The sequence below is a fragment of the Taeniopygia guttata genome, chromosome 2 (assembly GCF_048771995.1).
Source record: "Taeniopygia guttata chromosome 2, bTaeGut7.mat, whole genome shotgun sequence".
NCBI classification, from domain to species: Eukaryota; Metazoa; Chordata; class Aves; order Passeriformes; family Estrildidae; genus Taeniopygia; species Taeniopygia guttata.
In genome coordinates this window covers 81680586-81697541 of record NC_133026.1, presented here as the reverse complement: position 1 = coordinate 81697541, position 16956 = coordinate 81680586, and the positions used below count along the sequence as shown (strand labels likewise).

At 37.1% G+C, this 16956-nt stretch overlaps 1 protein-coding gene across 4 annotated transcripts in view; it reads left to right on the top strand.

Moving 5' to 3' along the window:
* Positions 1 to 16374, top strand: part of TENT4A (terminal nucleotidyltransferase 4A) — a 58176-nt gene extending 41802 nt beyond the window's left edge. Inside the window, exons 11-12 of one of the 4 annotated variants that reach the window (XM_030265714.4) lie at positions 4667 to 4825; positions 14150 to 16374. In XM_030265714.4, coding sequence (XP_030121574.1) covers positions 4667 to 4825; positions 14150 to 14326 — 336 coding nt within the window. In that variant the 3' untranslated portion in view covers positions 14327 to 16374. Of the gene's footprint in view, positions 1 to 4666; positions 4826 to 14146 lie in introns of all 4 variants that reach the window. The other 3 variants (XM_012571831.5, XM_030265716.4, XM_030265715.4) reach the window with 3 other exon arrangements.
* The last annotated feature ends 582 nt before the right edge of the window (positions 16375 to 16956 follow it).

Sequence of the window (16956 nt, the reverse complement as noted above, 5' to 3'; positions counted from 1 at the left end):
TAAAACAAACACTAATGCTTTTGGAGGATGCATATTTTTTAGTTTGCTTGTGTATCCTGTATTCTTTCATTTCCTCCCTTCTGTAGTCACAGTGACCAAGATATTTTCTTTTTGCAATGAAAGGCAGAAAACCCAACCAATTTCACCTTAACTCAAGACTTTTATTGTTTATAGGCTGGCCAGTGGGAGTGGAGTAATTATATTGGCGCAAATTATCTTGTGACCTTCCACAGAAGTAGAAATTTTGTTCATCTCCATTCTATTTTATTTACACCATAGTTGAAGTTATGGCTCCACCTACCAAGAAAGGAAATGGCACACAATGTGGAAGAAATGGGATGGGGGCAGGGGGTGATCATACAGTCGCCTTTGGAAGCATGGTGGTTTATCAAGCACAGTTAAATAGGCTGGGGCTAAAGTCATTTGAGTGAGAGCATGCACTGAAGTTCTTCTCCTGTGCATGGCCACAAACTATGAAATGTCTGAAGTCCTCTGGTTGCTTTGTGTTCCAAGGGGCATGGTTTTGCATGTTACTAAGCCAATTCAGTAACAAGATGTATTTGCTAGCCAAATATCCTGTCATTAGCTGCCCCTGCTTTTCTGCACTGGTGTTCACCTAATCCTGTGGTGAGCGGATTGAGAAAGTGAAATTTGTAAGAAGGTGATTACTGTTTCTGTGGTTCACCTCTGTGAATCAGCACATAGTAATGTCAGATGCTAATACAGGTGTAATGGAGAAGGTTGGAATGGGAAAAGAGGCAGAAGGAGTAAGACTGGCAGCAGTCATCTGTTAAAACACTGTAATTGTAAGTAAGGAGAGGGACATGTGAAAATGTACAGTATAAAGTGTTAAATATAAAAAAAAATTTTCAGTTCTTTGATTTCAAAGAACAGAGTTTTTACTGAAATGGTCATTGTTCTGTCACAGCTTCCAGCTCCTGAATGTTGTGGGAAAGAGAAAAAGTTGTTTAATTGGCAGAAGAAATTTTGAGGGTGGAAACAATAAGGATCTTTTTGCCAAGACTTTTGTAGTTCGTTCTTGGAAGTAGGGGTGAAAACCCAAATTCATCACACTATCAGGAAACTTTCATTCTATTGTTTTAAGTTGTTATTTCTGAGTACTGACTTTCGGATAGTTAGACTCCTTTACCATTGAGCCAAACTTAAACACACTGGGGTCGTGAATTAATCTTAGGCGACTTCAGCTCTTACGAAAGCATACTGTCTTGAAAATGGAAAGCTATGAAATGGTAGCTGTTGTTAACTGAGAAGTTACCAGGTATCTTTAGCCTTGAGCTATTAATGGAACTGAAATAAACTCTTATGGCCAGACCTAGTTAGTAATGAGGTTTTGGCAAGTAAACATTCTCTTTGTGATGGGAGATGCATTTTGCAGAAGAGTAAATGATTTTACTTTGTTTTCATCCTGTGTCAGGAAGAGAAGTCTGGATTTAAGTTCTTCATCTTTCATATGACTGCAGTGTATCACTGTTTCTGTCTAGGCAGAAGTTAATCAGTAACACTTCAGTTTCTAGGTATCTTCCATACTTCCTCTTTTTCCAGCATTAAAGTAAACTAGAGTCCACAGTAATCAAGGCTATGAGTAGTAGAAATCTTCCATCCACATACCAAGTTCTTAATCAGGACGTTGAAACTGGGTAAAGAGCATGTTTTAAAATGGAAACATCCCAGGAGAATAAACCTGCATCCGTTAGTCTTTCTTGGTTTCCAAAAGCCTATCTTTATAAGATATTTTCCTTGCAGGGTGAGGTACTGCTATGAGATGCAGTCTTGTAGCTTTATCCCTACATTATCTGCTAAAATCAGTTGAGGGATCTTACCCCTTTAGTGTACATCTATCTTTTTTTAATGTGACCTCTGTAGCCCTCACCCTAGTAGTGGTCAGAGCTTTTGTCTTCCAGATGTGTATGTAATGTGTTGAAAGTGTTGCCTCCATTTATTGTAGGTCATTTGAACTTCTGTAGTTCTTCAAATCTGCATGTTACACTTGAGAATCTGGTACAGAAGACCAAGAAATATTTAATCCTTCAATGTAGGCCGTGGTTATGGAAAATCAGATTTGTTCACATTGGGCTCAATTTTCTAATTCAAGTTTAATAGTTCAGTTTAAGAAAAGTAATACTACTCTTTACAGAACAATTTTGATGCTCTTGAGAAATCAAGAGCATCAAAATATCAGTAATATAAGTCAGTCAATATCAACTCCATACAGTAATGCCATTGGCAATGCAGGATTGCCTTGGAAAAAAGATAGAATCTGCCTGTATGAGATGTTTCATTAAATAACACTTGAGGCAGAAAAACATACCTTTTACAAAATTAAAATAAAGCAACACAAGCTAATCTCTGTTAAATGTTGTGATGCTCTTTTCCATCTGCTACTCCTTTGAGCAAGTTTTTGTTGCTCTAAACCCCCTTAGAAATCTCATTAATGAGAAGTATCCCATCTGAGTTAGGTATGTGAACCTTCAGGGATCTAAGCAGAAGAGATAGGGGCGATCCTTTGAATGGAGACACTGAAATTGTTCTTTGGTCAGGTTTGTGAAGGCTGCATTGCAGTAGATTTGCACATTGGTTTGGCTAGACAGTAAGATCCCTTTTTCCATCCCATCTGCTAGCTCATGGGTATTTGTGAGCATATTTGGAACTTGTCTGTTCATTTTTCCCCTCTTCTCATTAGCTTTTTAATAATTCTCTAACCAAAAGTGTTCAAGGAAACTCGTCTTTGCGGAGACCGTAGCCTGTTCCCACAGTGTTGATACTGTATGATTTGGCAAAGGAGAAAAATGCCATCTAATCCAGGCATCAACTAAGCTTAAGTTTTGGTCAGTGCTACAGCATGTAATTTCTCTCTATGATGAACATATTTATTAAAGAATAAATACCTGATATCATAAATAAGAAACTTCCTGCACAGATTATTTTTATGATTGTGTGTCTCTAGTGAATTCATGATGCACTTACCTGCTTCACAGAGGCATACTCTAACTTCTGTCACCAGTTGAACTAATAGGAGAGCAGCTCCTCTCTTTCTGGATCTTATTTTTCAGTAAGCACAACTTTATACAGACCAATAAAAGACTGGTTGTTCTAACAAATTGGTTTTATTGAGGCCTTTTTCTACTGTGAGTATTCAATTCATCTGGGATGCAAGTTTTGCTTTGTAGTAGCTCATTACTTAGGCTGCTCAGTATTCACAGTTGTCAGTCTCACTTACATAACTTCTTCCCCAAGAAGAGCTTTTAAACATTTTCTTGTTTCTGTTCTTGAGCAGCCTATTCTCTAACTAAAGAATCTAATTTAGAAAACAAGGCCATTTGAGGGCAAGTAATAGTGCCAGAGATCTATTTGAAGTTTGTGATTTAAGTTAAGAGTCTTTGCTTTCAGGCAATTAATCTTTAGAGACAGAGCAATAGAATACTTCAGTAATTACTTCAACAGTTAAGATTGGCAATGACCTGAGCCAATAATGCCTTTTAATGTGGTAACTTCTAAACTACTAATTGGCCAACCCCCGTCTCTTGCTATATTTTGAACCTAACAGCTGGCAGTGGAAAAAATGCTAGTGGTTTGGGATAAAGAATAGGTCTTTCCATTGTTTTTAAGTTCAGAATGCTTTGGAGTTAAGAATATGGTAAAAAACAGCAGTGAAACGTAGTGGAAGCTACTTCTGCCATTTTATTATGGCTGAAAAATAAGTTTTACAAGAGTTTTTGTGTTCAAAGTTGTTTTAAAAGTTTGTAGCTTGCTTTCCGCCTTTCTCAACTCAGAAAATAATTGATCATTTAAGAGCTCAGATAGTTGGGTATTTTCAGACTTCAGCAATTCATGTAAACCCCTGGATCTCTGCTTGCCTCCTTGCTGTTAGGTGCTCCAGACACACAGCATCACCAATATGTTTGCTCAGGAAGCATCTGCGATTGCAGGTGATCAGGTTGGAAGGATGAAGAATAGTAATCAGTAATATCAGTTCCATTGCAGTATCTTTTCTGCTATCTTGAATCCATCTTGCTTTCCCTGAAGAACTGTCCCTCAGATTTCAGATGGAAAGTGAGGGGAGCAGAACTCCTCAAGAGCAGTGGCATGTGTGATTGGCACATGTATACTGGTATGAGGGCAGAGCATCAACTTGTTTCTTGGGAGGTGGAGCCCTAACTTTGCTGTTGCTTTCTGGAGTGGAAGAAGATTGTAACAATTACAGTGAGTAACTTTGCCATATAAATCAGTACACTCCAGAACAATGTTCTGAGGACCGAATCTGTCGTGACGATTAAAATTCTTGCTCTTCTATCACCAGTGTTGTTGTTCTTGTTCTGTTTTTTCCCAGCTTTAGTTCTCATCTTCTAGTTTGAATTTGCTAGAGACATACCTTTGGCATTAGATTCATGCTGACTGGAACTCACCTGTGATTGCCATAGACCTGTTGACATTGTCTTCTTAATGGACATTCAGTTAAACTTGTGCTAGATGTATAAAATAAATGTAGTGCTGGCTTTTATTTTATTTTTTTTTTTTTGAACAAAAATCGTTATATTTTACAGTATTTACTTGAGTTGATATTTGGGTACGTTTTCACGTGCATAGTCTGTATATACTGTACTTTCTGTAAAGTTGCTTTTCTTTTCCCCTTTTTCTCTGCCAAAAGGAATCAGATACACCACCTTGCACAGCTCCTAATGTTTACCAGTTCAGTCTTCAAGCACCGACTCAGCTTATGGCCAGTTTAGCACCCGCATTGCCCCTGCCAAGTGGTAAACCCCAATCTGCGCCTCCGGGAGCCCTGATAATGGCCACCAGTAATCAGGTATGAGCCAGCAACTCTGTCACAAGTGAGCAATCACACTGTAGGTGCAGGTCATGTGCTCTGTGCTGTCAGTCTAAAAGCCTCTGAGGATAGCCTTCGTAGAGCATGTGCTGGTCTTCATGTGGTTGTGAAAGTACTTACTGCTGTGTCAGAGGTGTGGGGAGAACAAAGGGTGGGGAAGGATTTGGAGTAAAAAAGCCTCTCCACAACACAGACACCTAGGAGCAAATTAAAGGAGGTGTGTCAGGTGTCTGACTCTCTAAGGTGTATTTGAGAGTCCTGGTGCCCAGCTGGTGGGATATTTGTAGATCTTTAGGCTCTTTAATTTCCACCACCATATAGGTGGTGGAATTGTAAGATAGTTTTTGAATTTTAAGGAATAGTACTGACCTTTCTAAGCTTATTTTGTTGTCTTGATTTAGAATTATTAGATTTGGTTACACTTGTAATATTCTGTAATATATTTTAAAGGTAGAGAACAGAAGATTAATTATGGACATGTGCACAAGATTTTTTACAAAAAAATTTAATGTGTGCATAATTGTGCTGGGATCTGAATATATTTTGGCTAATATATCAATTCTGGTATCACCTCAGTGCATCTTTCTGCAAGAAAACACTCCCTCAGTCTTGATAATTAAGGCTATTAGTCAAACATGCCTCACTCAAGGCTCAACGCAAATTGTGGGTTGTAGGTTGCCTATGGTAACAAAACAGTGAGCTGGTTTCTTTGAAACTTAGTTTTGGTCAGGTTCTCTTCCTACTTCTCCTGTCAGAGTTCTTGGGAATCAAGGGCCAGGAGATTTTCAACCTAATGCCTTTTATCATTTGATTCAACACTTACTCACTTCGTGGATCTTCAGTGGACACTCTCCTGTTCTTGTCCATATTTCTGTTCCTTGGGATCCCAGACCTGGGCCCAACACTCCATGTGTGACCTCGCCTGTGCTGAGTAGAGGGGAAGTTACCACTTCCCTTGACTTGCCTTTGGTTTTAAGCTTTTAATTGATTACACAGATTCTTCCCCTCCTTTCTTTCCCTACTGCTTAGTCCCACGTAGGCCAATACCAACATACCTGCACAGGAAATGTATTTGTTAGAAGTTAATAGAATAGTATATTTCTAGTATAATGTCTGCAATTGAGTATTCACTGGCTAGCGAATACAGTCCAGTCTGAAACTTTAGAAGTTGTTTTAGAATAAAACTGGAGAGTTATTTTAAGTTAAACTTCGTCTAAAATATGAACTTTGTGTAGATTATTCTTTCCTTAACAGATCTGCTTTTCTGAAGAAGTATCCTGGAGCTAGTTGGGAGGCATGCAGTTGTTAGTACAAAGCATGTTGGCATTCAGAGTTTGCCACAGTCATGAAGTGACAATGTGTTGTGTGAATTTTAGATGTCTGCTAGAATTTTGAATCTTGGAAAACAACTGCTTTGTAGCACTTTTTCTGGCTTTATGTTCCTTGGCTGTCCTTTCAAGTGATTGTTAACTGTTCTGTTAATAGTTTTATAGTACTTAAATGTTTCAAAGCAGGATTTTTTTTGTGGCTTTGCTTAACAAAGATCTGCTTTTGAGAATCACATTAAATCAGAAGAATTTCTTGCTACCTGTAGTTTAGAAATGGGATAAAAGGCTATTTCCATTGAATTTACCAAAAGCTTATATTTTGTAAAGTAGAAGTGGCTTTTTTTGATATAGTTTATGATTGAAGCAGAAGTGGGAAATGAAATCATTTTACCCAGAATACTGTAAATATCTCCTTTCCACTTCTAACGTTCTGGAGCATGACTGGGCTAGATTAAACGAGATTAAACTGATGGCTTTTGTTTTGAGTTGATGAGACTCAGCTAGCTTATAACTCTTAATAAGTGCACTCTACCATCTTAGAGGACTCCTGCCCTGATAGATTTGAACATGTGTAAAACTTTTTTAAAAGCAAGTCTTCTTTCATATTAAAAAAAATTTGAAAGGGACTCATTTGTCTGCATGGTGTCTTCAGCTTTCTCCCTGGCAACTTTTTGCACCTCAGTTGAGTTTGGAAAGCTGTACCTAGGTGTCAAATACAACTCTCAAAAGCAGGAGGTGCCAAGAGCATTTGACTGTATTTTGAATAAATTACTGCCTTCTAGGCAAGTTTGCTGCTGTTAAGGCTTCCTGGTATTTTCATTTTTGAAACATGTTTGGTGTGATTACCAATTCTATTTATGTACTGCATAATTAATTGGAGAATTTCCAAGTAGTTTAGGGAATGATTAAGCTCCTGGCACAGGTCTGTGTGCTTTTCAGGATCATTATCATCCATCATTTTTCCAAGGTAATCATTCCTCTAGTCTGCTGACAGCAGTTTGAAATTTTACTTGGGGGAGCAGAACAGTTTATGAAGCAGTGCTGCCCATTAGAAATAAGCAGGAAAACACGTTGAGGTGCATATCCAGATGAGTAGAGGGGGCAGAAATTGCTTGGTAACTTCCCAAGGAGAGGAGGGGACTACATTCCCTGTTGCTACTTTGAGATAAGTTTAATTCATGCTGGATTACTGTTCACTAGTTTACCAAAATAGAAACAGAAGGAAACTTCAATTTTGTTAGGTCAAAAGAATTCTTTCATGTAACTTTTAAGATGCTTTTTTTTCCCCCCAAAGGGTTAAGTTTTGATTCCAAAGTACCTAAAGCCAGCTAGCACCAGTCCCTCTGCTGCACTGGCTGGCTTCTGATGTGTCTGAGGAAGTCTCCAGTAAAGATGAGCAGTGTCTGATTGGGAATATGTTCGTTGCTGTGGACACAACTAGGAAGTGAAACCTTAACGTCAGTGCTGAAATACTACGGTCAAAACCTGTAAAGGGACTTGCAACCTTTTTTTACAGATTCTTTTGAGTTTGGCCAAATAAGGTAGAACATTTAAACTTACAGACTGCTTTTTTAAAATTGCATTACAGGTACTTCTGTGGCTAGTGTACTTTGTTTCAGAGTTTGCTTTTATCCAAAACAATTTTTAATGGTGTTGCTTTATCTCACTTGTACTGCTGATACTGCTTGTATTTCTGAGATGATTGCTGGAAAGTTAGCAGCATTGCAGACAAAATTGGTCAGGGACTTGAATCAAAATTTCTTTTAGATGAGTGCAAACAGTAAAGTGTAGCTCACTTGGATGAAGGGTAAGTTTGTAAAGACATATTTTAATTCATGTCATTGCAGAAATATGCCAAATTCCCTTTGTGTATTGAGATACTCCATGTTTTCAGTATGTCAGCTTCAATTTAGAAATGACCTAATTTGTTCAATGGCATTTTTAAGCTGTTTAGGTACTGAAGACTCCTTCATTCAACCAAATTACTTTTTTTTTTTTTTTTAAATTGAAAATGCTGTCATTTAGGGTGTAATAATTTTCCAGTGCCCATGTGTTTTCATAGGAAGTAGGCAATAGTTGTCTACTTTGGAAACAGTTTTGATTCAAAATGTCAGACTCTCATCTTCTGTGTGTGACAGAACATTGGTTTTTAACACATGTAAAACTTAGGAGAAGATGATGTTTTACTTCTCTTTTCTAAGGAAATAAGAGAAGAAAAAATTAGATCCGAGTTTCAGAGGTTTTTCAGGTGAAAACAGTACTAGAGATTTTTCATCTGGGTTGCCCTATACTTACAGAGACAATCTTTATGTGGTGTTACCCTTCCATGTATGGAAGCTGACTTAGCCTGACCAGGCCCTGGGTAAGCTAATCTGAGTGCTTACAACAGAATTTTGGGTTAAGGGGTCTCCAGAGGTCTCCATATAAACATCCAGTCGAGCTGTTTATAGGACTGTATGAAATCCTCTGGCCACACTGGCAGTTGCTTCCTGAGTGCTTTCTGAGTTGCAGGAAAATCTACATAGTGGTTTATTAGAAACACAAAAAAACCCACTATAAATAGAAGATTTACGCAAATGCGGAGGTTATACCTTCCTTTTGTTAACATAGTACTCCGTTATCTTCCAGTGTCACTGTAATCAGATTTTTGCTCACAAACTGAGATTGATTTGAATAATCACATATGTATTTCCTCTGCAGACTTTTTCACATGTATTGGTATCACTTCATCATTTGGAAAGGGTTTTCTTACTGTAGTAATAGTTTTCCTGTTCCAAATCAAAAGTGAGAATTCTCAGTTAGGCAAGATTTCGCTTTAAGGTCTGAAACTGTCAGTTTTTTGCTAAAAAAGCTATTATCTCTTGTTCTCTGTAGTGACAAGTATGCAGATACACTTCATGGCCCATGTCACAACAGCTGCAAAGTTGCAGTATGAGTTCTGTCTTCTTGTAGCATTGTTTTGACTCTTGCCCCTCAGTTTTGAAACTTGAGTACTGACAAGATCAAAAAGGGTATTTATTTAATGTGTCATTCTACTTTCTTTACCATAATGTAGTTCAGTATTTGCTGTGATGCTGACAGTACTGTCTGCTGTCAATCGCTCATTCTGGGGACTAGGCTCTCTGCTCTCTCTTTATCTTGGAGCTGCTCATACTAATATTGCCTAACCTGCTGTGAAAGGTGAAGACAACTTTGACCCTTGTGTGGTAGCTCTGCCAGTAATCTATAATAAAGTGAAACAAAAAGTGAAATATTGAAATAATCTGCTCCCTTGAAGCTTTTATTTTTCCAAGTTCTCTTGTGCTGGAAGGTAAGAAATATCTAAAATCTTTCTTGCTTTTGAGCTCTTTTTAGTCCCCATGTTGATTTTCCTTTTCTTTGCTGTTCTTATGGTTGGCTCTATAAATTTTCCCTTTTAGTAACAGCAGAAAATAGTTTGGGCTCATTTTATAAAATCTATTCAGGACTCAAGATTTTATCAGTTATAGCTGAAAGTGACCTGTAGGTCCCAAAAAGAAGAATCTTTCCTTGCTGTGCTTTTAGCCTTATTTCCTTAGATTGCCAATGCTGAACAACTTATTTTGTTTTGTCTCTACTTCAGCTTAGAATTCTAACCCACATAGAAATCTTACCAGGTTAAGGTAGCATGTGCAAGTATCTTGCAGAATCCTATTAACTAATCTAAAGTAATGAGGCTAAATTGCCTAATAATTGGCTTATTCCTTATGTCATCGGACTGAAATGTTGGTTAGGTTATTGTCCATTATTTCTCTGCAACACAATGAATCTATTTCATAAAGAAGTTAAATTTTTTAGTGTATTTACAGATGTTATGATCAGAAAGTCAGTAAGTGAGTGCTACAAGCCTAAAATAGAGAATTTGGGAATATTGCGAATTTTGTGAAATATTTTGAGAAAGCATGATAGGTTATTTAAGGGATACTTAAAATGTTAATGGTACCATAAGGTAGCACTGAATACTGCTCTGGTATTTCGCATGAAATGGTTTTGAGGTGTGTGAGTTTGATTGCAAGTCTGGTCAGCTGCAGACTAGATTCAGTCATGGCCTTTAATCCTCTTAACAACAAAACAGTAAATATGTGATCTTTCAAAACTGTCTTATGCCATTTCTAAGTGTTTCCTTTACCTCTGTAAGTACTTAGCAATCATTTTGAGCACTATATGTATAATCTATTTTTAAGTTGAGCGCAGACACTTTATTACCAACATTTTTCTGCCTTTTTTTTTCCTTGCTTTAGAAATTATATCAGGCTAAAAAAAAAAAAAGCTAACAAAAGACCAAAGCAATTCAGAAGCCTGTTTATGTTTAGACTTCAGCGCTGTTATGTTACTTGTGTTATTTCAAATTTTAGGGGATTGATTTTTTGCTATCAATTTTCTTTTTGAATAATGGCAGTCTTTAAATGTCAGCTGTTTTGTACAGTAAATTTTCCAGTATTTAAGAATAGAAATTTAGTTTCCTTAGCAAATAATTACTTGGTATTTCTATTGCAACCAGATTTGTTTTCTTAAGTTTTTTTCTGCGTTTTTTTTTTTATTACCTCCATGTTTGTTTTTTGTTTGGGGTTTTTTTTTTGTGCTTTGTTCTTTGCTTTTTTTTTTTTTTTCTGTTAGGTTCTGGGGGTTTTGTTTGTTTTTCTATTTTATGTTGGTTTTTTTTCCTGGAAGCTTTTTTAACTTGCTATGTGATGAAGAATTTGAACCTTACCACCCCTCCCAGCCTTGTCTTAAATGTGAATTCTTTAGTTTACCCTCAGATTACTCAACACAGCTAAAAACCAAACCAGTTCTATCATTCATTTATTGAATGATAAGATGCAGAGATTGCTTTGTCTAGAGAAATATATCCAAAGAAGTTGAGACTTCTAAATTGAAGATTTCTCTGTCATATCACAGATGAAGGGCTTTCTTTTTGGATTATCTGATCTCGCTAGACGTCATCTGCTACAGATGTCATCTCTCAGTATTTGTGTGAGTCCTGAGCATGGGAACGTCCAGAAGTTTGTGCACAGGAGAAAGATATTTGATACAGCCTCTTGAGGTTTCCAAAAACATGAAATAAATTTCTTTTATTGAAAATCTTGAAAGAAGTTCCTGAAGTGAATGATATGTGTCCCATTTTAAACAATTAACTACTTGGAAAATTAGGAACAAAAAATACATTTTTTTGTAAAAGATAGAGTTCACTAGAAAAGCCCTGCAGAAGTTTGTGTTGCCTAGTGTCTGAAAGGCAGTGGATGAAACCTGGTGAAGTTTGCTGGTGGTGTGAAGCACCTTAAGGGCTACCTGAGAAAGGATGCAGAAGGACCTTTCAAGGTGATGCACTAGGAGGGAGAGTAAGTTATTTAAACTTTGTAGAGAGTGGTGGACCCTGAGCACACAGTTTCTTGTAAAGATGGCATCTTGCAGAACACCAACAGTGAGTATAATTTTGACATATTTTTCCTCATCAGAGGAGAGTCAAAACACAAATGGAAGCAGAATAGAGAAAGATGTTAATAGTGATCAAACGCATGGAATTGCTTCTGTGTGAAGAAAGAATGATTGTTTAACCTTGACAAGATGAGGTATATGATCTAGGTCTGTGTGGGCATCAACTGTATATGAAAAAGTTAGAGAACAGAATGACAAGAAATTATTTTCTCCAAGAACTGATAGATCATCCCGTAGTAGGTTCAAATTAAAAGTGATGCTCATTTAAGCTCTAAAGTGCCATAGCAAAGGATGCAGGATGCTAAAAGCTAATGGTTTCAAAAAAATGAACAAACCAGTGAGCAAAATGTAGTTGAGAACTGGTAAATATAAGTGGTCCCTGAGTCAACTTCCTTAAGCACCTCTCTCAGCTGATGAATCATTAGACTGATGGATTCAGATCCTGCTCCAATTGACAGTGTTTATCTTGATGGCCTAAAAGCAATGCAGAATGCTTAATCACAAGCTCAAGTTCATGTTCTGGCTGGCTTATTAATCATTCTTTGAAGGTTTGTTTACCTTTTGAGCAAACAAGGAGTATGACATCTTTTAGGATCCAGGTAGATGCACTTGCCATATTTGCTGTGCTGCTTGTCTGATCTTGGGGTCACCTGCCGTCCTGCTCCCTGTAGGTTTTTTTTTTTTGGGAATCCTCATTCATACTGAAGAAGAAATTCTCAGATTTTTCACGTTTTCAACTGAAGTGGATGGGTGGGCTTCCTGGAAGTTTGTATGCTTCTTGATGAGTTTTGTTCTGGTTGTTCAGTAGCAATACTAAAGTTTTTCTCTGTCTGTCTTCAGCAATTGAGGGTCACTATGACAACTAGCTACTTTTATAGGGTTATTACCCTACTACTATAGGGTAATTTTTAGTATTTTGACGCCATTTCAAGTAAATGTTTGTATATAATTGAGTCAGAGATATACTTACTGAACTAGAAAACTTTGCACAAGGATGTGACATTGTGTATTTGCTTGAAGGACCCCTTGCCAAAAATAGAAAACATTCTAATCTTTTATGGTTTCATGTTGTTTACTTGCTAAAATATTTACTAGAAGCTATTAATGAAACATATATCAATAAACTATGTTTGGAAAGTAGTGTCTCTTAAATATGAAAAATTTTCAGCTTGCGTTTCCTTTTTCTATTTGTCCTTGAGTTATTTTCCCACTGGAAGTCTGAGAACAACACTTGGTGTTTAGAAGTTGCATGTTGAAGGGTGATTAGGTTGCTGTAGGACACTGTATAAATCAAAATAATTTTAAGGTTTTTTTGCCACCCTGAAGTTAATTGTAGTTGCTCCTCAACACTGGTCTTCACCAGTTTGACGTTCTGGATGCTCAGTGTCTCTTCTAGTAACAGTTTGACAATAAAATGTTCCTTATGGAATTATGCTTTCAATAACTGTTTTTGTTTTGTGCATGCAGTTGTAATGGTAGTTTAGTGTTCTCGTTTCTTTCTACTTCACATTCATTTGGAAATACAGAATATGAAATACCTGCAGCTACTTCAGCGTTCCAAGCAATTGTCCCAAATGTTAGCTCTGTGTTCCTGTTCAACCCCTCAAGGTTAGAATTAGCTCTTGTTACAGGCAATCAGTTGTCTGTTGAGTTGTTGCTGTCACACATCAGGAAAGGTTGCTTGCATTGATATAACCATTATTTAGGAAGTCTTTCATCTTCTGAAACTCTTGTACCTAATTTAAGTACATACACATTAAGCCAGCTTAGTGTATGTCATTAAGTGATAAAGATGCTTGTAGTACCTTATGGTGGGGTAGATTTACTCAGGCTGCTGCTAAACCTTCTGGGCAGTTTTTGTTTCAAGTTATTGGAGTTCCCCCAAAGAAAGTGTTATGCTATATTTGTGATCACTTAATTGTTTTGCCTTGGTTTTTATATGAGGTACAGTCTAGGAGCTCTGTAAGCTGATGATCAGACCAGTAGGATTTACAGGCTCCTGACAAGCCATGCTTAGTTAGCTTGTCACTGACTTGAGATTATGGGGAAAGCAGATTTGTAGTCCCCACGCATCAGCTCATGTGATCATGCCCTTACATTTCTCCACGATGTTTCTGAAGGACTGAAGTATCTCAGTTGGTAATGTTCCTGCTGAGATACTCCAAAATACGCACATCTGTCATAATTAGTATTTAATGTGGAAATTCCCTGGTTTTATAAGGGAGTTGTACAGTGAGTATATTTCATACTGAGATGAAATATACTTTGAAGTATATTTGAAGGATGCTTTGAAATCTGCACCATTTCATTTGCAGGACATTTTCTACAGAAAACACTTAGTAAGCTGTTAGTGCCTTGGGACTTGCACAGCTACAAATAAACAAGCATGAAAAGACCAGTTGCTTCAAGCAGTGTTTTGTAGAAGTGACTTGTATGCTGAGGAAATACAGCTGGTAATATGTTTTGTTTCCTGTTTTTATGCCTAAGTGATTGCTTATTTTATTTTATTTTTTTTCAGCAGCACAGTGGAATGAAGTTTTCCATGAAAGGAACACATAACCAAGGCAACAGCTACAGCCCTGTTGGCAGTGGAGGCATGAGGCAACCGGTTGGTAACCGTGGACACCACCAGTACAATCGAAATATATGGAGAAGGAAAAAACACAGAGACAGCTTGCCTATTAGTCTGAGCAGATAATGGCAGATGCCAGAATGACCTTTCTGTTCAGACAAACTGAGTGAGTGCCACTCAACTTGAGGGATGGAGACCAGCGTCCAGCACATCGTTTTATTGGTGTTGCCAAATATCTGCAGCTGACTTCTTTGCATGTTTCTTTGTGTGGTGGTTGAGTCCATCTTCAAGAAGTAGTTGTGCTTATCTGTGAAGCCTTATTAAATGTGGAAGTTTGTTTTCTGCCTTCCCACAATGGTTCATTCAGTGCCGAAGCAGCTCTGACAATAGAACTGCAAGGACATTTACAAATGCTGTAGCTTTTTTGCTGTGGCTATATCTGTTCCTTTTCTTCTATTTTAGAAGTGAAGGAAACTTCTGCCCCTTGGAATTATATTTTTTTCTTCTTTGCAGCAAATCAAGTTGGGAAATCATAAAAGTGAATTTGCTGCTCTCCTGATTTGCTTTTTTTTTTTCCAACGCTCAGTTTTTTTCTTTGTAAATATTGGAAGTATGATTTGTGCAATAATTTGGAATTTTTAATTTAATTTCATATTATCACATAAGTTATATTTAAGGGGAAAAGGTTTTTTAATTTACAGATCCTTTCCCAGGTTGCATTATCTAAGTTGGGGTCATAGTTTCGGCAGGTTGTCTGAGCAGTGTTATAAACATGACATTTGGTAATATTTGAGGCTTCTTGATTCACAATGAAAGTACAATTTGGCTTACAGTTTTGACTTTACTAAGCTCCAAAGCGTTTTGACCCTGTGTTTTTTAGCTCATTGTCTGGCCTCTATCAATTGTCTTGCTCTGACCAATGAGTTTTAATTTTCTTTAACTAGACAACAAATCAAACATTTGTAGTACCAGAAGTAAAACTTTTGAGAGGAATGGGAAAAAGGTTGGTTCAAGTCCTGATAAGAAATCAAAAAGCTGTGAACTACATGCTTTGATGCATTTTAGTAACATAACCTGTTAATGTTTGGGTTGAAACAACAACACTATTAAACAGAGGTACCCGGCTTAAGGAATGTGGAGAAAGGAAATATGTTGATTCCATTAAGGAATCTGTATAGTAGTATGCATTAGTTCTGTTAAGAGCAAATATATAAGAAGTACTTCAGCTGCTCTAAGCATTACAAGAAGTATCTTTTAATGTGTTGCAGGAGAGCACAGCCCAGTGTTGTACACAGTATGAGTGGCTGGCACTTAATTTACAGATGCATACAGGTATACTATGCAAGTGTGTATTGCCATGACAAACACTGTCTTTAACTTTTTGAAAAATGTACATCCTGCCTAACCCTGAGTTTTTAAAGCACCACAGTTGTCCTGGGAGTAGGTCACATCTCATGCCCTCTGACTTCCCTTTTTAAAGTGAGAGTTCTTAAGCTATACAGAAAACTACAGGTGAGTTATGTAAGTCCACTAGCAGAGAAAGCTGAAGAATTCTGTTAACAGGACATCTATACTGCGTACAGATAGAGAAGGTTTTAAAACTGGTATCTGGATATTGAAATAAGTTGTCAAGCATGAAGCTTTTTAATATGCTGTATGCCTTTGAAGCAGAAGTAGTTCATGTTATTACTGAATCTGTCAAACACAAGCAGGTCCTTGAGGGGAGAGAGGGCAACATTCCAAACTAGAGTAGTGCATATCTGTTTGCAGAAAGTTTGTCTTAATGCTCCAGACTCATCACAATAAAAAAGTTCTAAAAATTGTGAGCTGATTCATAAATAATATCTAAGGGCTGTTACATGAGCCTGTACTGCTTAGTCTTCACACACTAGCAATATTGAGCATAACTACATTAAAGAGCCTTTAGAGGCTTTAATTGGTGTCTTATACTAGTGTCCATTTTAAAGCAAAATTCATTTGAAAAGTGGTATCATGTAACAGTTCAGTCATGGTGAACCAAATTAATTGGCCTGGCTATCACTGTGGTTATGTGCTACAGGTTTAAAAAAATGTTTAAATTTTTTGTGTGGACAACTATGTGGAAGCTAAAATTGACATATTTTTATGTAAAGTTTTCTATTCTTTGATTTGTAATAAACTTTGGAGACCAGTCACTCTTCTGTACTTTTTTATGGGATACTTAATGGATGAAAGGACATTCATGTCCCATTCTTTGATGTACACTTTGAACATCTGCTTTAAATTGTTCATGCTGAGCACCTTCAGAATAACCTTGGAAGGTGGATGGGTGCCCTCAATTGATGGTGATGTTTTTCTAAAGGAAGTAATGAGCATGGATATTTCTTTTGTAGTTGTGGATTTGGTCCTTTGATAATGAGAAAGCAGAGGAGCTGGAGGCAGTGCCCACAGTATTCTCAAGAGGAGATCAACTGACTAATTACTTGGGATGCCGTAACTTTTAATTAACTTTCTTTTTCTAGTTCCTCCCTGTAGTTTTAAAATTCCTTTCAAAACCTTCATCTAGGTTTCAGCCTCCTCAAAGATTGGATGTATCTTGCCTTTTTATTTTTTTTTTTTTTTGAGTTTTGTTAACCCTCTGAAAGGACTCTGAAGTGTCAGTAGTTGACTAATTAAAAATTAAAAAAAATGAGTCTCTGGAAGGAGCCATTGTATATATATAAATCTGTGAATGCTGAGAAAGGGAACTGAAGTGTTTTTAATAGACAGCAGTGCAG